The following is a 24552-nucleotide window of genomic DNA, read 5'->3' as shown; positions in this document are numbered from 1 at the left end:
CGTCTTCACATGCTTCATTGCTGAAAAAGCCCACTCAGTAGTGGCAGTAGACACATGTAATGTCAAAACTGTTGGAATTTTGATGCTTAATGAATGAAAATTAAGCAAATAAATCAATGTGTTTGATTTGGAAAAATTCGAAACGAATAACGAAACTTAATGAACGAATATTAAGTTCGGTGGTTCTGAATTAAACTCGAAAAAAGTTCTTCATATGTTGAAAGAACTTAAACGAGTAGTCGGAACGTGAAAGGGACGGAAACGGAAAAAAAAAAGGAAGAAAAAGGAAGAAAAAGGTTCGGTGAACAGTGCCTGGCGCGCGGCTGCGCACGGATCTGCGCGCAGCCGCGCGTGATTGCCAGTAGCAGGCGCGCGGCCGCGCGCGTTTCTGCGCCCAGGCGCGCGCGCCTGCCGAGTGCTGCCGAGCGCGCTCGGCAGCGCGCGCGCTCCTGCCGAGAGGGCTCGGCAGCGTGCTGGCGCGGGCGCCTGGACGCGCCCCTTCGCGGTTTTCGTGTCCCTTCGACTTTTTCTGATGTTTTTTCATTTCCTTGGCATTGTTTGATGATTGTGATCAGTTACAATGGCCAAGGGACACTCCCTATGAATGAAAGATCATGTCTTTTGCATGAAAAATATAAAATGCTTGATATTTTGAAAATCAAACATAACATACACAACATCATATGCATATTGATCATCTTCTTCTTCCTTCTTCTACAAGAGAGAGTTTCTTCATTTCCTTGTGATAGAACTTGAATATTTGAGTGCTCATTATTCAAGTGTTGTAGTTGTATCTTGGGAGAAGATTGCCACAAACTCTAGCACATTGTGAGGGCAAATTCTTCTTAAGGAGAAAGTGTTCAACACTTGCCTCTACAAAGTCATTCCTTTGATTTCTTCTTGCTTTCCCTCTCATTTTTGAATACCCCAAACAACGAAAACAAGATGAATCAATCTAGTCAACATAACATAAACAATTGACCGTCTACTCTCGGTCAATTGCTGACACAACTCAACAAGTGTAGAAACCTTTAAATTCTGCATCACATCAAGTTTATAATGTATCAATTCATACTCCAAAGCAACAATTTCTTGATCTGTGAAATCTCCAGGATAAAACTTCTTCGCAAGCTTGCAAATATAATCATTGTTAAATGAGTCAAATGAATTTTTAGGATCTAAAGTTGTACTAAGATAAAGAAGTTCCACCGATGACTCATTGAACCGAGTATTTAACTCCATCAAAATGAAATCTATTGCTGCATTAAAAACATCAAAGTGATAATGATAGCGACTGTTATTAGCTGTACTAATAGTGACTGTTATTAGCGACTGTTTGAAAGCGACAGTGTAATTAAAATCGTCGCCGATCTACATCAACCGTCGCCAATATTAGCGACGGTTGTTGAAAAACCGTCGCTAAATTATTAAAAAATAAAAAAAAGTGGGCTGGGCTACAACCCAGTACAACCCTAGAATACATCCGTCTCTAGTTACTAGCCATATTTTAATTAATTTAAATATTATCAAATTTTCATACATATATTTTCAGCTGTTTAGTTACTCACGTGCAACGCACGTGCATTTTTCTAGTATATACACACACAATTGTAATGTTATGTTTACGATCCGTGTCCATCTCTGTGTCCACCGTTGAGTTGACACTTATTTATTAGATGTATAATTTTGATATGTTACTCACCAATTGTGTACACTTATGTGTCCATCGTTGAAGTGACACTCATCTATTGGATGTGATTAATATATTGAAATTGTAAATCCACTAAATGTGCGTCGTCTCAATGGTAAATATGGAGATGAGTAAGTTGGTGGACTATATATAAAATTGTGTATATTTATTTAGGCAGTGATTCTAAAAATCTTTATATCGTTGTTAAAAGAGTACATAAAACATCTTACCTATATTAAAAAAATTAAAATAGATATCATGCTTGTAGTCCAATGGTCTCGTCTCCTGTCGGATTAGCTGGTTACTCGGGTTCGATCTCCTCCCCGTGTGTAGGGGTGAGCATTCGGTCGGTTCGGTTACCGACCGAATCGAATTAGTCACAACCGAATCGAACCGAAATATTTATCCATAACCGAACCGACCGAATTAATTTTCATAACCGATGAAAATCGAACCGAATTAAAATCGGTTAATTCGGTCGATGAATTAACCGATTAGTTTTAAAAAAATTGTGATTTAACTTTAATTGTATATATAATTTTTTAAAACACTACCGTATATACAAATACATAAAAACATAAAATCACACACATCACAAATATATAAGTTTTGTTTGAACACAATTAATACATATTATATCGATTTTAAAATTAAAAATTAAAATATATATAAAAATTGATGAATAATAAAAATTTGTTAAATAATAATATTTATTATATCGGTTAATTCGGTTAACCGATTTCAAAATTTTGAAAACCGTAACCGAACCGAATTAACCGATATAACCGAATTTTTTTAATTTAGAAACCGAATTTTCGAAATAACCGAACCGAATTTTCGAATTGACTCGGTTCGATCGATTAATTCGGTTTAACCGATATCTTGCTCATCTCTACCGGTGTGTTGTAATCAATTTAAAAAAAAAATTAAAATATACTTTTGTGCATATAAAAAATTAGAAAATAATGGCGCAAACAAGAAACAATATTGGGGCGAAAACCATGTGGGACTCCCTTCGATAAAATCTATTCGAGAAAGAACAGAGATCCGCGATTTCTGTCACAGGCGAAAATGCTTCGTTCAAATCAATCGCCAGCAATTTTGATTTTCCTATTCTTCTTCATGTTTATATGTTCTTTAACTCATCATTCTCTAGCTCACAATTTGTAAGTTTATTCAATTTCCTTTGCTCGAAGCTTTGCAATTTGAATCTGTATGTCGTCTATAGTTCTAAATTTGTCTGTTTTTTCTTTGTTATTGGAGTGAATTATTTGCATATTTACAGTGAAAGAAGGGTTCTTAAGAGGAGGACTCTAATGGGTATTAAAGAGACACCAGCTGGAGGAAATTTCACGTTTGATTGCTCTCCTTCTGGTCCTTGCATTCCCTGCTCTCGCTCCGAAAAGGTTTCAGTTCCTGGTTTATTTTAGTTTCTGGGTATTCGATAGCAAAAACTGTTTGGTTGACGCTGATTATTGGGCACTGCTAAAATCCCAAATAATGATTAGACGAAGTCATTCTTGAAAATGAAAAACTATATGGTCTTCTATGTACATGATGGCCGTCTTTTGTCGAGTTTACTAACCTTTTATTTGTAAATCTAGAGTTTAAATCGATATAAAAAACTAGATTTATTAAGCAGTGAAGTCTATCTTTAAGCAAGGAATATTATGATAGATCTTTAAAGAGCTTGTTGGGTAGAGAATTACTATAGCATAATTTCCTAAATTGTTATACTGAAGTTCTGGTATATTAGTTTAGGGAGTGAAGTAGCCTTAATAAGTGATTAGAACATAGAAATCATTACTATTTTGACTCGACATAGGGCTTCTTCACTGGGTATTTCAGTTTTGAAATTTGGATGCTAGTTCCTGGAAACTAGCAAAAGATGTTTTTAGCTTGTCTGATCCTTTGGCGGAGAGAACTTGTCATGTGTACAAAATTGCTTTTTTGTCCAAATAATCTTTTGTTTTTGGTGTATTGAGTGGTTGCGACTTGTGAACTCTACTGGCTTCGGTAATTTGGTGCTCTGTTTCACCAGTACTTTCTTTACTCGTTGCAATCCTTTTCGAACTCAATGAACAAAGGCCAAGGATTTTCACATTTACTTAATTTAGCGCATCCATGGTTTAATACAGAAATACTTTTGAAGGAAAGTAGTTTTGGCTGCTGAGCTATATTTACATGGTATTTAGCAGAAGTCAGTCTAGTGGACTAAATATTGCTTAAAGTTGGAGTCTGATAATGATTGTGTAATTCATTAAAAAAAATATTAGACAAAACTTGCTTTTAATTTTACCTATTTCAGTATATTCATATTGATTCATATGCTTGTATCTAAAATATTCAAGAACTCATGGAACCTATGCTGCTTTTTCTGTAGAGGGATCAAAGTTTTCATTGCGGTGAAACTGGTTATCGTATTCGTTTGAAATGTGATTCAGTTGGATCTGGTTCAGAAGAAGTAAAAGGCCTCAAAGAAAAAAGGACTCGATCTGCTCTTGAGAGTACAGATTTGCTTGTAAATGATGGACAAAGAAGAAGATTGCTAAGTGACACAACAAAATCAGAAAGTGTATCAGGTGCCTATGTCACCTATAGAAGCTGCATACCTGCAGTAACTGAAGAAAAATTATCTGTTCTTGGCTTTCAGGTAAATTTACACTGCTTTACATCTGTGAACATCGTTTTTTGCCTGTAAAAATGAAAACTTTTATGTATATACTTGATATTTGTCAAGGTTACAATATTTAAAATGATCCCTTTTATCCCTAGTTATTTTGGCAATCATTGATGAAGTTACATGATGAAGCTTTAAAAATTTGACCAAATAATGAATATTTATGCATGGGATGTGTAGAAGAGGTTAACCATGGGAATTATTTTTAAGAGACCAGTGTAATACTGCCCTAAAGAATGAATCGATTGCAAAGATACATGCCTGTAGGTATGAAGTTTAGAGTAGTTGCTGTCCTTTGCAAGACTTTAGAAAAACTCCTTTCCGTGTTGTTGGACCTACAGAGTTTAAATTTAACAACAACAGAAATACAGCTACCCAAGTCTAGCAGTTTTTTCTGGAGCATGTAGTTTTGTGTATGGCAGGCGCATCACCAATCACCAGGGTCCAGGGGTAAAGCTTGAAATTTTGAGGAGAGAGACGCTGTGTATGTTGAGGGGACAAAAATTTCTTCTCAAGGAAAAATATGTAGCTGGGATATGTTTTAAGTGCTATTCACAAGTGTGTCCAGTTTACTCAATGCTAGACCAAGTAATATTTATCGACGCCTGAAATTTATAGATCAAGCTTGATGCTACACAGAAGTTTTCATTGTATCAATAAACTTATGCAATGTATTTGACTTGGATTTCGAAATTATACTGTGTGTAGGCGCTCATGATGGCTTTATTGCTAAGCAGTGGCTCTTTCATATACTTCAGACGGAAGAGAAGTGCTGCGGCAACCGCCGCCGCAGTTGAGCTAGTCAGGCTTCCAACTAATTCTAGGTTTTGATAACTAAACCATTATGAGATACACACTATTGTTAAATATTATAATGTAGCTCTGTTGCCATTTTGTATTTTGAAAATTTTGGATTTGTACACTTTTATGCTGTTAAAATAGGGGCAGTGACTTCATGATCTCACGTAACAATTGTAACTCTGAACTCACTGTCGATGCACGTTCATTACGTGTAGAGGGACTTTCATACTAAATGAAAGAGTTATTTTATACATAAATTACTGAATAAAGAATTTTACTTATCTACTTTTAAGTTTCGTAGTAATAAAGTGTTTTATCTTTTATTTAGTGTTCATTGCGAGAATATTAATGGAGAATAATTTGTTATTAGCATAACATGTGCTGTGTATGTGTAACACATTATGATTTTCGAAATTTATCTGTAGCAATTGTTTGCTCGCCTCCGGCTGAACTAGTGATCTGTATCGATCGGTGAAAGTGTTCCGATCAATCAACAGAAATGACATACATGCTCGACACCAATTAAACCCTCCACAACAAGCCGGCGTGCTCTTGAAATCGGCGTTAGGCCGTCGGTAAGGTTGAACTTAGAAGCTATATCCTGTCCAAAGGTGTAGCCGGCACCACGTGGGATATGCCCCAACTGATCTGGATCAGCCCACAAAAGATTGCATATTTGTCCTTCATAAGGAACCTACCAATCCATGAAAATGCAAGAAAAGAGGATAGAAATAATAGAATGCAAGGTAAAGGTGAAATCTTGAAGAATATTGTTGTTCGCTTCGCAAGCAAATTAAAAAATTTCATACCTCTACAGGGAATAATATCTGAGGTACAAGTAGATGGTATCAGACAATACAAAGCACCAGGCAAATTAATGAAGTTGGTATCATTGAAACAAAGGGATATGTCTACCTACAACTACATAAATAAACATGCCATACTTGAACCTCACAAGCACTCTTCATAAAATCCATAGCTGTGATAATACTTTTGGGCATAATTTGGTGAACGTGATAGGATAAACATGTGATATATAATATAAAGATAAGTTGATGATAAATAAGATATATGATATTATATTTAATGTTTGGTATGATTTTAATAAGAGTGATTAAATTTATATATTAGATTGTAATGACAAAATTAACCTTATCATAATAAATTTTATAATTTCAAAGTTGTTGTTGGAGTTCATATTTCTTATATGTTCATGATTTATTTATTTTTTTTTACCTAATTTTATATATTATATAATATGAAAATTGAGCCCTTAATTTTGTGAGTGAAGTCAAATATAAATTTTTAAGGTTAATGGAGTGATACTAATAATTTTATTGAGATTTATACAAATCATTTACATAATTATCTCGAGTTCATTTATATAATTATCATATTATATAATATATAAAAATAAATAAAAATATTTATTTGATTTTAATTTCTACCTACAAGTGAAATGAGATAATAATGAGGTTTAAGATTGTTATATATTGAGAGCAATTAAATCATTTGTGGTGTTTTTATCATTAGATTAAAATTATAACATCTCATAAAAGGGATTTTATCTCTATATAAAATTATTTATCATGAACTCGTGATATTATCATGAGCTTTATAAAAAAATACCAAACATGTGATAAAGAAGATTATTTATCAATCTCTCTTTATCATGTACCAAACTATACCTTAAAGTACAATTTACATAAGATATTAGCATTATCAAGTACACTAACAAGGTTACACAGGTGTATGCAGTTTGCGTTACATTGATGCATGCTACAGTGTATAGCCAACAAGGCTCCAATCATCACAAATAAAAGAATGAACAATGTCACTCAAGTGATGCTTAATACACCCCCATCTAATTAAACAAACAAAAGATATTCCAATTCGTACATCCTAAAACTAATCAATATTGTATCTATAGTCTACATGAAATTGAAACTTTTTTTCTACAAAATGAATCATTGCTGCATTATGATATATAATCACAGTTGATTCTGCCGATGCTATATTATCAATACAGGGATACAAAAACACACTAAACTTTGTACAAGCATGTATACTTTCAATTGTTTCGTGCTGCCTTAGGCCGTGACTTCATGCTCGCTCGCCGAGCCACATCCCATGCCTTCTGAGGCACAAAAACTCCAGCCTGTGATGCGAAAAAGGACTCATAACCTGGTGAATCAAAAGCAAAGCCTGTGTGCTTTGACTTCTGACCCGGGAGTTGCATCAGAGCATAGCTACGTGCCTCATCTTGAGTAAGATTGTCGTTTCCTATTTCGAGTAATCCTATCCTACTACCATCAGACTCATTCCTGTGAATTTCTTGGACGATTTGATAATCGTAGGGAAAGAACCATCTTTGAGCCCTGAAGCAAGTTTAATTACAGAAGACTCGGAGTAAATAATGCATGAAAACAGATAATGCTCCAAATATGCAAGTTACTTGTAAAACTTACCCCATGTATACGAAGTCGCAAAACAGTGCGGCGATGGGGACGAGAATCAGAGTAAGGTAGAAATAAATGGTACTCATTAGGACATAAATCACAAAATAGATATTCTCCTGCAGTAAATAACAAAATTTGAAAAGGAGTTGGTGCCAAGTACGTAACAAGTTGCTGAAATAATAGCGAGAGATCTTACTTGTGCTTTAGGCAAGACAACACCCGAGTAAATGAAGACAAAAATGAACCAAGCTAATATGCTTCCTCCAACACTGATGTGGTGCCATCTAGTAATTGTGTTACACATCATGAGGAGGCGCAAGTTGACAGTCACGACAACACAAGTAAATGCCATTGTGCTGACATCCCACAAGCCAAACATCTTGCCAGCTGAATTCATAGCACGATCACTTGAAGCAACGACGAAGTAATAGAAAACTAGTGATTGATAGATTGCAAAAAAGGCCCATGATGCCACAACCCTCCATTTGAAGAAAGTATTCCTTATTCCTTCCTTGTATAACTCGGGATATTTCTTGGATAGAGAAAAATTAACATCCTAAAAGAAATGACTGACAAAAATTATGAACTAGCAAAACATAATATGCAACAGAAGCTCAGCCTGTTCTCAATACAAAAATATAAGCTTATGTGATAATCAAACAGGGGTAAAGCTTGTGTGATAATCAAACAGGCACACAGTGATAAATCTGTGCATTTCAGTACCTTATCGAAAAGTCCAAGAATTATCACAGGTAGGGCAGTGAATATCACATTGTACAGAGATTGAAACCAATCATCATAAAACCTCTGGCCAGAAAATCCAGTCCGGAAAGTGAACCAAAATTGAGTGAAAGTAAACATCAGGTTCTTGTAGAAGAAGTATGTCACAACCTGTGAATTTTTTAGAAGCTGTCAGCATTACAACTTAGAACAATGCAACTGGCCTAAAACTGTGGAGTGTCGAACCTTGCATATTCTGAGATATGACCACCGCCCATGCACAAGGAGTAATTCTGTGAGGAAGCGAAACTGCGCAATGGAAAAATCACTTGCCATCACTGCTTGCATCCCCTCCTGTCCACTTATTCCAACACCAACATGAGCTGCTTGAATCATGCTAACATCATTAGCACCATCACCAATACTAAGGGTAATCTTCTTTGCACCTTTCTTAACTAAGCTTGTCACCTAAAAGCAGAAAAAGTTGATAAGTCAGCCCTTCAAATTGAAGCACTTCACACTATCGAGCAGCTTCTATGATAGCAATGCAGTGATGATGTTTTGATGGTGACGACGACCTAAAGATGATTTGCAATAGCATTCATTTGTTAGTTCAGAAATGCTACGAATCAACAGTTCATCAATTCCTCTACGGGTTTATGGCTTCACTTGATTGCTGTTTTCCATATGCAACTGCATATGCATTTATAAAAAGAAAATTTTATCTTGGTCTGCCCATTTTCATTATAAACTATCTAGCCGCCTTAAGATATAACAGAACAAGTAATTCAATCAGAAAATAACATATACCTCAATCTCATCACATACATTACAGCATTTATTCACAAGGAAATTTGGGAATAGTTAATTGTGATTATAACACTAATTGAAGAATCCAACATAAATATATGAATACCAGGTGTTATTCCAAGAATAAAAAGAATATTAGACATTTTTGTCACAAGCATCACGGAAAAGAGCTATGATGCTATGGCCATTAGGACAAGAGGCTCCCAATATGACTATGGAGACAAGCTTTCATGTCATGAAGATTTTGGTAAGAGGTGGCAAGAATAACTTTTCCCCCTAGATAGACCACACATTTCAAAACCCAAGCACAGCTGATATCAAGGCACATTATACACCTCTTTCAACAGCTCAATGAGCAAACAAATTACACGAGTTTAAGTATATTTTTAACCCATTCCAGATAACATCAAACTTTGACGGACCATGCAGGATTGAACTTTCATGTTCTGCTGTAAAGATGCTCAATCATACAAAAAAGATAATGAAAAAGAAATCACGTTGCTATGCTCCCAGTTCGCGAGTAACTTCCAGGAAAGTTATTTCGCGAGAGAAGCCAAACACCGAAATGTAAAGCAACCAGCTTAGCTGAGGATGACACTAATTCATAAAGGATGATACAGGATGGTAGATGCTTAAAGCAACTGCAAAATGCACTTGACCAGAATCGTTTCTATTTCAGATATAAGGAATGAGCAACTAGTCTAAAATATTGAGACAATATCTGGGCACTCAAGTGACGGGAAGTTGGGAATAATGAGATTATTTACTGTCATGACAGTCTGACACCTATTCGGATCAGTAAACATAATCTATTAGGCGCTGTCATGACGACTGCAGATGATAGCAAATAAATTTCAGAACTACTATCAGAGATTTTCTTATCAAAGGATTGCAGAGATAGCATATCTAAGTCAGCAGATATATATATATATATATATATATATATATATATATATATATATATATATATATATGTGTGTGTGTGTGTGTGTGTGTGTGTGTGTGTGTGTGTAAAACTATCATTTAATTTAACTTTATCACAGTAGAAATAAAAGTAGAAGATCATAATGATATTTAGAAACTTTACCTGTGCCTTCTGAAGTGGAGAAACTCGGCAGCAAACTACAGCATTGCAATTTAAGCTCAGATTAAGGAGCATTCCTCGTAAACTGGGGTCCAATGCATACATCAAACACTTTCCATCAATCACAAGTGCCAACTTTGATCCAGGTGCAGAATGAAGGTGCTGTTGAGCTTCTTCATGATATCTTCTTAGGTCATTTTTCACCGTATCTTTCATAACACGAGCAAGTTCAACTTGATCACCCTGATTAAAGATTCAGGAACTGGAAGGTAAAATATATTCTGTTTTTTGCATGGGAAAGCAATGCCAATGTGTTACTTACCATGTCCTCAATTTCTCTGATAGCATCAGTTTCTGAACTGATTATAAATTGCTTCATGCTATTATTCATTAACTTGCATGCTGCGATAAATGAAGCGAAATAAAAGAAATTACAGCTGCTGTTATCAAGTGTAAAACAAAATGAAATCACAACTTTCTTACCGTAAGCAATATTTATTGCTGTCTCCAACTTGTCTCCGGTTAGCACCCATATTTTAATTCCAGCTCGCGAGAGGGTCTCTATGCAAGCTGGCACTCCCTCTTGAAGCTTGTCTTCGATTGCCGTACATCCAATCAAAACAAGCTCCTTCTCAATTAGTTCAGCAACCTGAAACAGTTTACACATTCACTATAGCAGAAGTCTTAAGATTTTGTAATTATCATTGGCAAAGCACATCAACAAGAGTTATGACAAGGATAAAAGAACAAAACTAGGCTTTCTGCAACCTAGAAACCAATTAGAATTCTATACAAAGAGATTAAAATCAGAGTAGCGTATGCTCAACACAGACCGTATAACAGAAGATAAAGCGGAACAAAAGCTGTCAAAATTCCAAATAAACTTTGAGTGTCTACATTTCATGTTGTTTAAATCAGTTCAGATGCCATGCCTGGAGGGTTGCCCTATAAACAGTTTGCGTAAAGAAGATTATATGAGCACACTTAATAAAAATATGCATGAAAGTATTACATAAAAAATAGCATATCAGATGCACACCTCATCCAATTTCTTCTCCCTATCTCGGAGAGCTGATTTTGCCTGAATGTATTTCTCATTCCAACTCTCATACACGTCAGAATTCAAATCTCTATAAGCCAGGCAAAGTGTACGCAATCCAGCAGCTCCGAATTGCTCCAAGTGCTCCCTGGTTGTTCTCTTCAAATCCTGGTCTCCAATGGCCAATCTTTCATATATTACGGTATCCGCACCCTGTGGTAAACATAAAAAAGCTCAAATTTTAAGTCTAGCAGTAAATTTTAACTAATGACATATGCTGCTTTAATTCGTACTGTGGAGAAATGGAAATAAAATCAATTGAATTATTAGAAAATATTTTATACCTTGTGTTGAGTTCTTTTAGGATAGCTAATATTCTGTCACTAAAGTTAGTCCCATTAATCATTTATATAATGAGGCGCCTTATAACATAATTCATAAGATTTGTTTACACAGCTAATACAATGTTTTTGTGTTCATATTTCTTTGACATAAGCAATCCACATGGTATCAGAGCTGTAAGGCTTTGATAACGCCATTAAGGACCTGGTGAACAAACAACCCCTTATCGGGGTCAAAACCAATGGTGTGTGTACCTTGTCAAAAGGCAATCACACCTGGGCATGAATCCGAAGCACCCGCAGGCCTGAGAAGACGCAAAAATGTCTGGTTCAAAGGAAGAGAAGGGCTCGGATGACACCAGACAGGTTATGGGCCTAAAAATACAAGGGACGTATGCTGAAAACTCATCAGTCCATCTTACCATTCCTTTTTGAATGATAAAAATTTTCTAGAATGGGCCCATTCCATTAAATTAGTTATTGATGGAAAGGTGGGCTGTGTTATTTGGCGGGAGAGACAAAGAACAACAGAAAACAGATCCAAAGTGGAATTCATGGAAATCCGAGAATTCCATGGTGATTGCGTGGTTAATAAACTCCATGGAACCGCCGATTGGGAAAACCTACCTATTTCTGCCCACTGCAAAGGACATCTAGGAAGCTGTGAAGGAGACGTACCTGATTTAGATTAAAACCAGGCTGTGGAATTCAAAACAAGGGTAGAGAAACGTGATTGATTACTACAACGAGATGCGAACGCTATGGCAAGAGTTAGATTTGTGTTATGAAGATACTTGGGAATGCAAGAATGACAGCGTAAAATGCCAGAAGCACATAGAGAATGATCGAATATATGTTTTTCTTGCTAGACTAAATCGAGAACTAGATGATGTTCGTGGCAGAATTCTGGAAAGGACACATCTGCCATCGCTTAGTGAAGTCTTTGCAGAAGTAAGGAAAGAAGAGGGGAGACGCAGGGTAATGTTAGACGACAAGTCGTTGTCTGCAACTGAAGTGTCGGCCTTGGTGTCCAAAAGTACTAGCGGTTCCCTAGCAACCAGCAGCTTCGACAAGGCCACAAAGGAGAGGGAATCAGGTGCGAATGTTGTGCCAAACCAAACCATACAAAGGAAACTTGTTGGGATTTGCATGGTAAACCATCAAACTGGAAGCCAAAATTTCCCAAGCCAAAGGGTCGTGAGTCAGCAGCCAATCAATCTGGAACCAAGGATGTAGTTGTTGCCATCGCAGAACACTTTTTTTAGTAAGGAACAACAAGACCAATTGCATAAACTTTTCCAATCTACACAGTTTTCTAAATCCACCTCAGCACCATCCTCTAACTCCCTAGCTCAACAAGGTAATATGTTTCAGTATATAGCCTTTTGTACATCCACTTGATCTGAGTATCCATGGATTATAGATTCTGAGGTGTCTGATCACATGACAGGTTCATCTAGGCTGTTTTTCTCTTACACCCCATGTGCAGGAAACAAGAAAATACGAATAGCCGATGGCTCTTTATCCCCAATAGCTGGAAATGGTCAATCACTATTTCTAAGACCTTGAATCTTCACAATGTTCTCCATGTTCCCAGTCTGTCTTGTAATTAATTGTCAATTAGACAGTTAACTTGAGAACTTAATTGTTGTACTAAATTTCTCAAAAGAATGGGGGACTTTACTACTTTGAGAAGTCTTACTCGCATGGACAAGCACCACAATCTAGCATGGAACCAAGCTCAAGTACTGATGATATAATGTTATTGCATCGTAGACTAGGACATCCAAACTTTCCATATTTGAAACGAGTTTTTCTGAATTTCAATGTGAAGTGTGTCAATATGCCAAATCATCGTACCACCTTCCCAGCACGATCATATCAAGCATCTACACCATTTTCCCTTGTTCATGGTGATGTTTGGGGACCGATAAACTCCTACAGTTTCTGGAAAATGTAGTTTATCACATTTATTGACGGTCATACATAAATGACATGGTTTTAGTTACTTTCTGAAAAAGCAGAAGCTGAACAAGTTCTTAAAATTTTTTATATTATACTTCAGACACAATTTCAGAAAAATATCAAAGTATTTTGAAGCGATAATGGAAAAGAGTACTTTAATCAAATTCTAGGGGCATATTTTCATGAAAATGGGATAATTCATCAAAGTTCATGTGTCCGTACTCCCCAACAAAATGGTATAGCTGAAAGAAAAATAAACATCTCCTAGAAGTCGCTAGGTGTCTTCAGTTCACTGCTGGAGTACCCAAGTACTTATTGGGAGATGTTATTCTTACTGCTACCTATCTAATTAATCGAATGCCATCTAGAATCTTAAATTTTAAATCACCTTTATCAATGTTTAAAGATTGCTTTCCCATGTCACACTTAGCTTCTGATTTCCAGCTTCGGGTGTTTGGATGTATAGTCTTAATTCATCTGCATGATCGAGATAAATTGGATCCCCGGGCACTAAAATGTGTTTTTGTAGGGTATTCCCCTACATGCAGAGGACATAAATGTTTTGATCCTCGAACAAAAAGGTTCTTTGTGACAATGGATGTCACATTCTTTGAGTCACAAGCCTATTTTACTCCTTTTCAGGGGGAGAGTATACTTGAAGATCTGTTTCCTAGCATTATTAATATGCACATGAGTTTAGACCCACCAATACCAGAGTTAGGGTCCACTCAAAGAAAATGAAACTGGAAAATGTTTGACTATGTCTATGCGAGAAGACAACCTCAAAGGAAGAAGGAAGGCCCCATGATTCCACACAACTACGAGTCTGAACCGAGAAAAGAATCTGACACCTCAGTCTATCTTAATCCAGGTAAGAACTCTGATGTATCACATAGCATTAAGTCCCCTGTGCCCCTAGATATTCCCATTGCACTTATGAAAGGCACTAGATCATGTACCCAGCATCTTTTGTCTAACCATATGTCCTACCAGAATATCTCTATATCCTATTCCAGCTTTATCTCTCAGTTGCATTGTGTAGAGGTTCCTAAGTCTGTACAAGAGGAGGCTTTATCTGTTTCACATTGGAAGGAGGTTGTGCTTGAGAATATGAAAGTGTTTAAAAAGAATGAAACCTGGGAGCTAATGCATTTACCGAAAAGAACACAAATAGTGGGTTGTAAATATGTGTTCAATGTGAAACTTAATTCTGATGGGTTATTGGAGCGGTATAAAACCAGACTTGTTGCCAAATGATTTCTCAAACATATGGAATTGATTATCAAGAGACTTTTTCTCCGGTAGCATTTTTTTAAAATCATACCTTTACTTTGCAGCTTAGAATCTAGATTAGCCACTGCACCAGTTGGATGTTATGGTTTTCTCAATGAATAATTGGAAGAGGAAGTGTATATGGATGCTCCACCTGGCTTTGAAGATAAATCTGGAGGAAGATATGCAAGTTAAAAAAGTCTCTCTATGGATTAAAACAGTCGCCACGAGCATGGTTTGAAAAATTCTCCAGATCAGTCGAGAAACATGGCTACACCCAAGGACAATCAGATCACACAATGTTTGTGCAGCATACTAGTGGCTGAAAGTTGGCAATTCTGATCGTGTACATAGATGACATATTCTTAACAGGAAGTGATGACATTGCAATAACCAGACTAAAGAAATGCCTTGCATCAGAATTTGTGGTCAAGGAATTGGGTCCCTTGCGTAATTTCCTGGGAATGGAAGATGCCAGATCAAGAAAATGAATTTATGTTTCACAGAAGAAGTATATCCTAGACTTACTTGAGGAAACTGGGATGACCAACTGCAGACCAAGTGATACTCCTATAGACCCGAACTTGAAATTGGGAAATGTGACTGAAGGAACTCCAGTGGAGTTAGTGAGATATCAACAACTTATTGGAAAATTAATATTTCTCACACAACCCGATATTGCATTTGCTGTGAACATTGTGAGTCAATTCATGTGCTCACCTTATGAGGAGCACTTGGAGGCAGTCTACAAAATCTTGAGATACTTGTATAATACTCTTTGAAAAATATTATTGTTCAAAAAGAGTAGTCAAAAGAGCATAGAGTGTTTTACAGGTGCTAATTGGGCTGGATCAACTATGGATAGAAGGTCAACTTCTAGATAATGTACTTTCTTTTGGGGAAATCTGGTCTCTTGTAGAAACAAAAAACAAAATGTTGTAGCAAGAAGCATTGCTGAAGCAAAACTGAGAGCTATGGCAAATGGACTATGTAAATTATTGTGGCTTAAGAGAGTTCTTGAAGAGCTGAAGTTAGAAGTACAAGCTCCAATGAATCTGTTGTGGTTTAAGAGAGTTCTTGCAAACAATCCAATCCAGCACGATAGAACTAAAAATATTGAAATTCACAGGCTATTTCATCAAGGAAAAGTCGGAAAGTGGGGTAATTGTATGCCTTTTGTTCCTACTGATCAGTAGATTGCAGATGGCTTAACTAAAGGTCACTTTCGACCTAATTTTGAAGATTTCACAAACAAGTTGGACATGCTGAATATCTTTGCACCAACTTGAGGGGTAGCGTAGAGAAATGGAAATAAAATCAATTATTTGTACAAAATTATTAGGAAATATCATACACCTTATGTGTTGAGTTATCTTAGGATAGCTAATATTCAGTCACTAAAGTTGGTCCCGTTAGTCTTGTATATAATAAGGTACCCCGTAACATAGTTGATAAAAGAAAAGTATTAATGCTTACACAGCTAATACAATCTTTTTGTGTACATATTTTGTTGATATAATCTGTCCACATGTACCTTGCAATAGAGTACAAGTCTACCATCTGAATAGCGGCATATGACAGACTGGCGCTTCCTTGTACTAAAACATAAAAAAGATGACTAAGTCTTAACTCAGAGGTTTAATTGATCAGGTCCAAAATAAGCATGCAGATAAGAATGTGTTACCTATTGAACTCGAGGACATTCAAAATTTCGTATGGAACATCCTGAACCTTTCCCATCTTATCAACATGTGACTCACGAACATAAATTGTTGTTGGTGAACGCCTGAAATTAAGACATTAATATGTTTCACAACAAGCAATAATCTCTGCAAACCACTATAAAAATTTTAAAACCACATACTTGAAGAAAAAGAAGCCAAAGTTCTTCGCTGCTGTAACCAAAGCAGCCTCATCAGGAGATGCAGCTTGATATCGAATCTTTTCAGGAGATTCATCACCTTCAGGAAGCACAGTATGACATATTGCAAGGCACCTGAAAAATTCCTAGACAAGAGGAATACATTTTCTCAAAAATGAAATTCTCATCAACCAAGACAAGAAGCATGAGAAATTAGTGATTGGTTCTATGGATGTAGCTATCCTAGGGGTCTCAAACAAAAGGCACAACCAAAAAACAGAAGTGAGAGAAGAAATTGACGAATAAACTGTTTTTCATACCATGAAAGAAGGTTAGGCACGCAGCACCAAGGAAATAGAGGGTGCAATTTTTCAATCCTATAATGTTGTCTCGATGGTAAATCCATGTTAAATGTAAAACTAAACAAAGGTAGATATACGATAACAAAAACAAAATGCTCAACACTTCCATCTTATGCTGTTTAAACAAAAACAACATTGAAAAATTTCCATTGGCATGGCTGCTTGACTAAATCGACCAACGAAGTCAATGACAGAACCTATGAGTACAAAGAAATTTTCAAAGCTCGAAAACAAGATCAAGTGACCACAGGAAATTAAAACATCTGATAGAATTGGAGTATATCAGTCTTGGTCGCTAGACAGGGTTAGACAGAGAGTCAAGCAGCATCATGGACATATAGCACATAAGAAAGAGAATATAATAGTGGTATACATTTGGTACAGTTCTGTAAAATTGTATCATGTAAATAACCTACTTTGCAAGACTCTGGATTAGGTTCATTCTTCCAAGCACCACGCATAAGTCGGGCATCATCAAAGTTGAATCCCTTTTCACGTGCTGAATTTGAAGGCCTCTGATCCTGGAAATCAAAGGCCTCAGTAGAACAATTGTTAAGAGTTAAAGTAATTTTTTTTATTTTATGGCAGAAATATTTACCTCAACTTTTACTCCAGTCCTCTGAGCTGTTCCCAACTCGATTTCGCTGACACCAGAACCATAAACATCTCCAGCAATTGAACATTTAAAAAACTCCATCAAGTTTCTTGTCAGGGTTCCGGTTTTGTCAGAGAATATATACTCCACCTGTCACAAAAATTTGCAAGCTTGAGAAATCCGCGTCACAAATAAGACATCAACAAGCAACAAAATCCAAGTGATCAAATATTCAATAGAACATACATCCATGAACTAAATGACATATTTAAAAACTACTGCATGCAGACAAACTGAAAATTATTATGCCACCAACCAGAATCTTAAAAATAAAGGTAAACAATACAAAACTCTACCTGCCCAAGTTCTTCATTCAAATTGGATGTCCGTGCCGAAGCAGGGGTATTGCTCTCAGCGTGGTACATGTGTAAATCATTGTTAATAAATTGAGTGGACTGAATAAATTTAATCATCTGAAATAAACAAAAGCTTGTCGGTGAATTATGACAACATAAACTCATTGAAAACAGAAGAGAACGGATAGCCGTCAAATCTACCTCAACAGAAACATATAGAGAGATTGGAATGATTGGCGAATAGAGAGTTATGAGGGTAAAAAATGTCAAGACAGCAACCTATAGAAAGTTAAAAAACACATTTAAGTTAGAGAAAGTTGAAACTGAAAGTATTAACTAATACCACAAACACGGCCGTGAAAGAAAGGTAATCCCACTCTTTACCACAAATTTATTGCTAGGATCAAACTGTCTCTGTGAGCTGTCAAACCGCAAATAGTAGTACTTCCGATTTATGAACACACCACTGCACAAATTATAGAAATAGTTAAGTATAACATTGAACTTCACAGAAATTAATAGAGACTGCAGCGCAGAAATTATAAGAGTGAAACATGATAGATAACAGGTCAAACCTGCCTATAGCACCCAAAAGACACATGCAGAAGAGAACACTAAACAGAACAAGTATAAGTTTGTCAAGTTTCTTCTCTAGAGTGCTTCTTTTGGAAGGAATTTTCATAGAGTTCATCATAACCTGCATTTTCACCACAGACACCACTGAAATACAGAAACAAGCAACTAGTAGAATAGGAAAATGAGACTCAAAGATGATAATTAGATACAGAAATGAAGAAATACATAAATATTGAGACATGACATATGACACCTGATTATTTCATCATTTGGAATGAAAAATTATCAAGTATCAGCAACTATACGAAACTCTTTAATGATGAGAGTAACAAATGACTAATATATACATGCTTCACCAGGAAACAGTCCGACAACTCAAATAGAAAAATAAAAACCAAATAAGTGACAAAATTTAAATAAAGTAGGAAATGTACCTTTGTCTCATGACCTGTAAAAATTACTGTACCAACAATGTACTCAGTGTTCCTCAAGTTACAGCCCTGAAATATGCAAAATTATATTAAATTAAAATATAATGCAACTGCAAAAGTAGCCAGCAATAAACCGCGTAGAAATGAAAATTAAAATTGGTATTTTCAAGGAATTGTTGCCAACTTCAATCTGTATTAAGACAAATCATATGTTATCAATCGTTGGACTCTCATACAAAATTTATACAATAGTCAATAAGAGAATGCAGATAGCAACTTTATCAGATTTGAAGAAACACGAGAAAGTAAAGCTAGCGTCCAAGTTAACTCACAACCTACTGAAACTTGATCAGAAAACAGATGATGCCAAAGATGGTAATGCCATACCCGTAACAGAAGTTGATTTGGACTGAGCGGCAAGGTTTGTTTATCAAGGATCAAGTTGCCAGTAAAGGTGTACAGCGAATTGTTTGGTTGCTCACATTGTATCTCACCTGCGGCAGATTTCATCAAAATACAAACATGCAACAAGATTTTCAGCCAGTGGGTTACAAACATCATGATGCACATCAATCCCAGTATTGAAGTTGAACACAAAAAATAGCCATTCTGAAATTTTTCGGTCGACAATATGGCAGATGACATGACATTTATGCATGTTATCATGTGTCATGCCCTTATTAAAATATATACTTATGCTAAAGTAAAATACCCTTAAATTCAGCCACTTTCTCTGGTGTCACATAGTCCCAAGTTTTTTCTGATGCTTTCCTTATCTTCAAGTTAGTTTCCCCATCAAGATTTGCAGTCTGCAGAACCACGAAGATAGCTGATAATTGACGTGGAAAGACAATTGATGCATATTTTTGTTATATTCTCAACAGAGAAGAAACAGTAAATCACCACAAACACAAAGAAAGCAAACCTCAATGTAGCAGACACCATCAGGGTTTGTGCTAGCAAGGAACAATAGATCAGCTGGGAAAAAGCCATCTTGTTTCACCTTCAACCAGAAAAACAATCTTAACTTTCAGGCAAAATTCAAAGAAAATTACTCAATCTGTGTGGATTTGATAACCAATTCAGAATAGATTACTTTTATCACTAGGTTCGATTTCATTCCATAAATTTTTTATGGGTCATGAACATATATAATCCAACCAAACTATTCAGAATAAGAAGCAACTGCAAGAGACACAATTGTGATTGGCAGCCATTCATCTTCAATCAAGGTTGAGGTATGTAATCTATTCACCACGGGTTAAAAAACAAATGAATTAATTTTCTCGTGGACTGTCGCTTTGGGCAAGTTACAGACCTCTGATTCAGTGCAAAGAAGATGTCCATCATGTGCTTTACGGCCACAGTGGTGTTGCTTATGTCAAAACAACGAAGAGGATCAGGATCATTTATTGGTGCATTGTTCTTTCTCAAGAAACATTTGGATTAAGGTGATGCAAGAGTTGAAATTTCTTTGTATTTTTCCGAGGAGGGCCAAAGATATGTTTATCATAGATCCGGGATTTCGAAAGGGGGCTATCGTGAATACTTTCTGGTATACGGTTGTTCATTACACGTTCTGGACAATATGGCTAGAGAGAAACAACAGAATTTTCAATGATTCGTCTACCTCGGAGGACAAAGTTTGGGAAATGCTGAAATTAAGGGTCGCACGGTCAACAAGGAATATCAAAGAACTAGGACATCTAGCTATTTCGGATGTGGTTAGGGATTGGAGTTTTGTAACGCTTTAATTTTTTTGTTCTTCTCGCTTTTAATTAGCGGAAAACTCTTCCGCGTCCTTTGTAATGGACCTTTATAATTACAATTGAATAAATTGATGTTTCGTATCAAAAAAAAAGAAAATGAAATAAATATAATTGTTCTTCATCTTGCATTCCGAAATTGTAACTTCACCCCTTTTTCACAACTACCAACATGGTCATTATTTTTAATTCAACCCTTTTATCACTCATTAAAAATTCATAAGTATTATATTATATCATTCCTAGTTTTGAAGCTCGATACATCAATAAAATATTAATGTAAACTGTAAACATATATAACATAGCCATAACCCAGCTCATTTTTTGACATAACATCCACATTAAAAATATATTTCAAATGCAATATCAAATTCAACAATATAATTTCCAAAATCACATTTCCAGAAACCGTCTTCCAAAAAGCCAAAAATGAAAGCCCAAGTACATGTACTTGTTTTCCCATACCTATGAGTAGAGCTCTCATGATCTAAACTCTTTAAAAGTTGAGCAGACTCGTACACACAAACATTGTGTTGATTAGTTTTCAAGATCTCTAAAAGTCTTTAGGGCTATAATGTTGAAACCGTAGTGATTAACCAATATTTGACCTGGTATGTAGTCAAATGCACTAACAGTTCCACACCAGAAACCCCCTTACATTTCTCTAAATATTGTTGCTAACTAAAGGCCCCACAGTGTATCATAATCTCCTCGTTACCTGCAGAGACCTGGCACAATAACTTCTGTAGTTCTACAATAAAACATGAGTAGCTAACCAACTTACTACCAAGAAAAGAGTAATGAACATATGAAGCTACTTACAAGATCAGAACCTTATGGTTTAGCATAAAGAGTTAAACATAGGGAATATGGAAGGAGGTCAATAACCAAACATCACCTTGACTATATCTCCAACCTGCAGCTTCTTCCAAGGGATGGATACCCATTTCCGATCTTGCAACACTTCTATGCTGGAATTATTGATGGCCATATCATTTTGGAAACGTTTCTGCGAAGCATAAAGGAAAAAAATAGAAGAGGGAAAAGACATGGAGAACATTAAGAAAAAGATGTATAGATTATAAAAAAAACTAAGAGATAAAATTATAAAATTCTCACCCAGTCCTCCCACGCTTCTTTAACGAGAGATACAAGAAGCACCAGGGTGAGTGGAAGCACATTTGTTATAGGACTCACAGGACTGCATGAAAACAAAGGTTCATTAAAACTTCATTGCATTTAGCAACCATGGATGTCATTGTTAAGACAGACTTCTGACTTCAAATGATCTTATGCAGCAACTTTTCAAACAGGTCAATCAACAAGAAAACTAATGCACATAGCTAGGAAAACAACTGAGAACCTAGAACTGCTCAAATAAGTCAATACAAGTAATTGTATTTTAGACAATAATCAGAATGCACAGTTTTTTAAACTTAACATGTGCATAGACAAGCTCTCTCCTCTTCAGCTGAAACAACAAATAAATAGAATCTTTTCAGATACATAAGGCAAAATGCTACATTGACACATCTTACAAAGTCATTATATTAGCAATCAAAATCCACAAACATGCAACAGAATATCCAACAAACTTGAAGAGAATACACATTTTTTAGCTATATCACATCTCATATTAACCAGTTATTTCTACACAAATTCCAAAAAGTGCAGATTTGTCTCACCATTCTCTCCACCAATTGTTGCATTCTATACAGCACAAATTAATATATATCAAATCTAAGCATTCTGCTACTTTGATGCCAAAAATACACAGATTGTTGTATATCATCTTTTATAAAACCCTTGGTGATCTCGACTATATTATAGCAACATACCTGATTGGAGTGCATGACAATATTGAAATCATGAGAAAGTAGAGATTAGCCACCCGTCTGAACTGTCAGCATAAATTAAACAAGAGGAAACAGGTATTACAAACTAAATCACCAGGAAAATGTATTTCTTTTTTGCTACAGCAGTTCACTAGCTTGAGGATGAAAAAAAAGAAGCTGAATCCTAAACAGCAGACAACTCTGTCAACATAAATTCTTATAGCAGAGGCCGAGTTAAGAATTCTATTTCATTACATGGAATGGTAAAAATTTATCTATTCATCGATGTTACGTTGTAATCTATAAGTAGAAAATAGAAGGCTTCAAAAAGTTCTGTATGCGCTCTTCTCTACAACAAATCCAATTAACTAATAAGTCAGCCAGAAATGAAATATATATAATTGTTCTTCATCATTAAAAATTTGAGTCCAGCAGCCGTTAATTGACTCCCAATGCCAAGTTTGTAGAACGATTTTAAATCCTTACGAAACAAATATGCAGGTAAACAGATAAATTAAGTCTTGAGAAAAAAGTCATTGTAAAGCAGATAAATGCTAACTTGGTATTCATGACAAATTCTAAGTTCAATAGCAAATTACTCTTTTGAAAAATAGTGTAATATTATATTACCTGCTCAAAAAGTCCCTTTGGTAAAAATGTAAAGACGTCATACTTTGTAGTTGAGACAGAATTTCCCTGAAATCAATTATGGAACCAATCAGATCTAAGTAGAGAAATTATTCACCCCAGATTGGAAAACAATATCAGGACTAACAAAGCGAACAGGTTCCCTAGAGCCTCAAGGTGCAAGGCAAGATCTGCTCCTCATCAAAGTAACATGTGCTAAAACATGAAATTTCAAAATCTAATAGGGTGAAGACAGTTATATCACATAGATTTACAGACTAACTATCAAAAATTAATCTAAGAAATATATATTTGCTAATGTATAAGAAAATATGAATATTATTAGATTGCATTTCTCATTGGATTCACCTGCATGATAAGAATCACAACTTATACACTCCGAACGTGTGCCTAAAACTCTGACGCATAGCTCATCTGTCCCTCTCGAATGTGATATGTTTATTAGCGTGTGTGTGTGTGTGTGCATATTTGAATAGAATGAATCAAACTCCAGCTTAAGCTCAAAATAATAGCACATTATTCAAGTTCTGAGTGTATGTGATGCGGTTGGCACCCATAAAATGAACTCACATGTGCATTGTTGACTCCAGAAAGTTCACATATTTAAACAAATCAATAACACGTGATGAAATAAAAACAAGTTAGCGATCCTGCAACTATGACCTTGAATCGAGCGAGGATGTTTGCATCACGATCGTTGCAAAAAACCATTCTATGACCTGGCGCCTGCGGCTGGACCTTTCCAAGTCGAACCGTGCGGGACGACGAGACACTGTTCCCCGTCGGAGAGCCATCCGCGCCGCCCAATCTGGATCCCCTCCATCCAGCCATTTTCTCCTTACAGTTGGTCCGATCGAACCGGACTCAGGTGCATAAACCCCTAAATACTTGCAAAGATAGGAGAGGGATTTAAATGAACAGAAATCTCTTGAAGAAAAAGGAAAATGGTAGCAGTTGTCAATGGTTGAATTGTGCGATGCAATGAGGAGAGGGAAGGGGGTTTGATTTTACGAGAAAATTCAATCCGCGTAATAAAAAATGGAGATGCAAACACACCTGGTTTGGCGCGTGTTGTAAACAGTCGTATGAGATGAAATTGTTTTTGACCGCGTGGTCCGAACGTCGGAGAAATGAGGGTGGGTTAGTGAGTTGTCGGTGATGGATCTCGGGGATGAAACGACGTCGTAATTAATAAATTGTGGTTGTTCATTAGAAATTTGAAATATTCAGGCTGTTGATGTTTGACTTGGCACTTTGGCAG

At 36.0% G+C, this 24552-nt stretch overlaps 2 protein-coding genes across 6 annotated transcripts; one reads left to right on the top strand and one right to left on the bottom strand.

Annotated features, from left to right (window-relative positions):
* Nucleotides 1-2645: 2645 nt before the first annotated feature.
* On the top strand, nucleotides 2646-5420 carry LOC140808155 (uncharacterized). 4 transcript variants are annotated; one of them, XM_073165196.1, is made up of 4 exons: nucleotides 2646-2856; nucleotides 2976-3096; nucleotides 4074-4343; nucleotides 5079-5420. In XM_073165196.1, the coding sequence occupies exons 1-4, from the start codon at nucleotides 2762-2764 to the stop codon at nucleotides 5199-5201; spliced, it is 609 nt and encodes a 202-aa protein (XP_073021297.1). In that variant the 5' UTR covers nucleotides 2646-2761; the 3' UTR covers nucleotides 5202-5420. The 4 variants fall into 4 exon arrangements, with proteins under 4 accessions (XP_073021297.1, XP_073021299.1, XP_073021298.1 ...); XM_073165198.1 differs by having other exon boundaries at nucleotides 4793-5420; XM_073165197.1 differs by having other exon boundaries at nucleotides 4551-5420.
* A 1594-nt stretch (nucleotides 5421-7014) lies between these two features.
* Nucleotides 7015-24339, bottom strand: LOC140807398 (phospholipid-transporting ATPase 3-like). Of its 2 annotated transcripts, none has more exons than XM_073164231.1 (27): nucleotides 23955-24339; nucleotides 23274-23339; nucleotides 22647-22703; nucleotides 21928-22009; nucleotides 21707-21817; nucleotides 19968-20045; nucleotides 19755-19851; nucleotides 19430-19536; nucleotides 19046-19111; nucleotides 18611-18732; nucleotides 18420-18501; nucleotides 18237-18314; nucleotides 18036-18152; nucleotides 17683-17829; nucleotides 17501-17605; nucleotides 16726-16868; nucleotides 16546-16647; nucleotides 16396-16459; nucleotides 11284-11496; nucleotides 10728-10893; nucleotides 10567-10646; nucleotides 10248-10487; nucleotides 8597-8818; nucleotides 8354-8521; nucleotides 7827-8186; nucleotides 7640-7746; nucleotides 7015-7549 (listed from the first exon to the last, which is right to left on the bottom strand). In XM_073164231.1, exons 1-27 carry the CDS (start codon nucleotides 24083-24085, stop codon nucleotides 7243-7245), a joined length of 3618 nt encoding a protein of 1205 aa, XP_073020332.1. In that variant the 5' UTR covers nucleotides 24086-24339; the 3' UTR covers nucleotides 7015-7242. The 2 variants fall into 2 exon arrangements, with proteins under 2 accessions (XP_073020332.1, XP_073020331.1); XM_073164230.1 differs by having other exon boundaries at nucleotides 22647-22708; nucleotides 23955-24338.
* Between the last annotated feature and the right edge of the window lie 213 nt (nucleotides 24340-24552).

The sequence above is a fragment of the Primulina eburnea genome, chromosome 12 (genome assembly GCF_022965805.1).
Source record: "Primulina eburnea isolate SZY01 chromosome 12, ASM2296580v1, whole genome shotgun sequence".
Taxonomy (NCBI): domain Eukaryota; kingdom Viridiplantae; phylum Streptophyta; class Magnoliopsida; order Lamiales; family Gesneriaceae; genus Primulina; species Primulina eburnea.
The sequence above is the reverse complement of the archived record's forward strand: the minus strand, read 5'-3'. Positions and strand labels throughout refer to the sequence as shown.

Excerpts from the sequence above, each read along its gene's own strand:
- LOC140807398 (XM_073164230.1), bottom strand. The coding sequence starts at position 24,122 with ATGGCTGGATGGAGGGGATCCAGATTGGGCGGCGCGGATGGCTCTCCG. Across the intron at positions 20,046-21,706 it reads AGGTTGGAGATATAGTCAAG|GTGAAACAAGATGGCTTTTT; the intron begins GTGATGTTTGGT and ends TTCTGGTTGAAG. Across the intron at positions 10,488-10,566 it reads TCAGAGAAATTGAGGACATG|GGTGATCAAGTTGAACTTGC; the intron begins GTAAGTAACACA and ends ATCTTTAATCAG.
- LOC140808155 (XM_073165196.1), top strand. The coding sequence starts at position 2,762 with ATGCTTCGTTCAAATCAATCGCCAGCAATTTTGATTTTCCTATTCTTC. Across the intron at positions 2,857-2,975 it reads CATTCTCTAGCTCACAATTT|TGAAAGAAGGGTTCTTAAGA; the intron begins GTAAGTTTATTC and ends GCATATTTACAG. Across the intron at positions 3,097-4,073 it reads CCTGCTCTCGCTCCGAAAAG|AGGGATCAAAGTTTTCATTG; the intron begins GTTTCAGTTCCT and ends CTTTTTCTGTAG.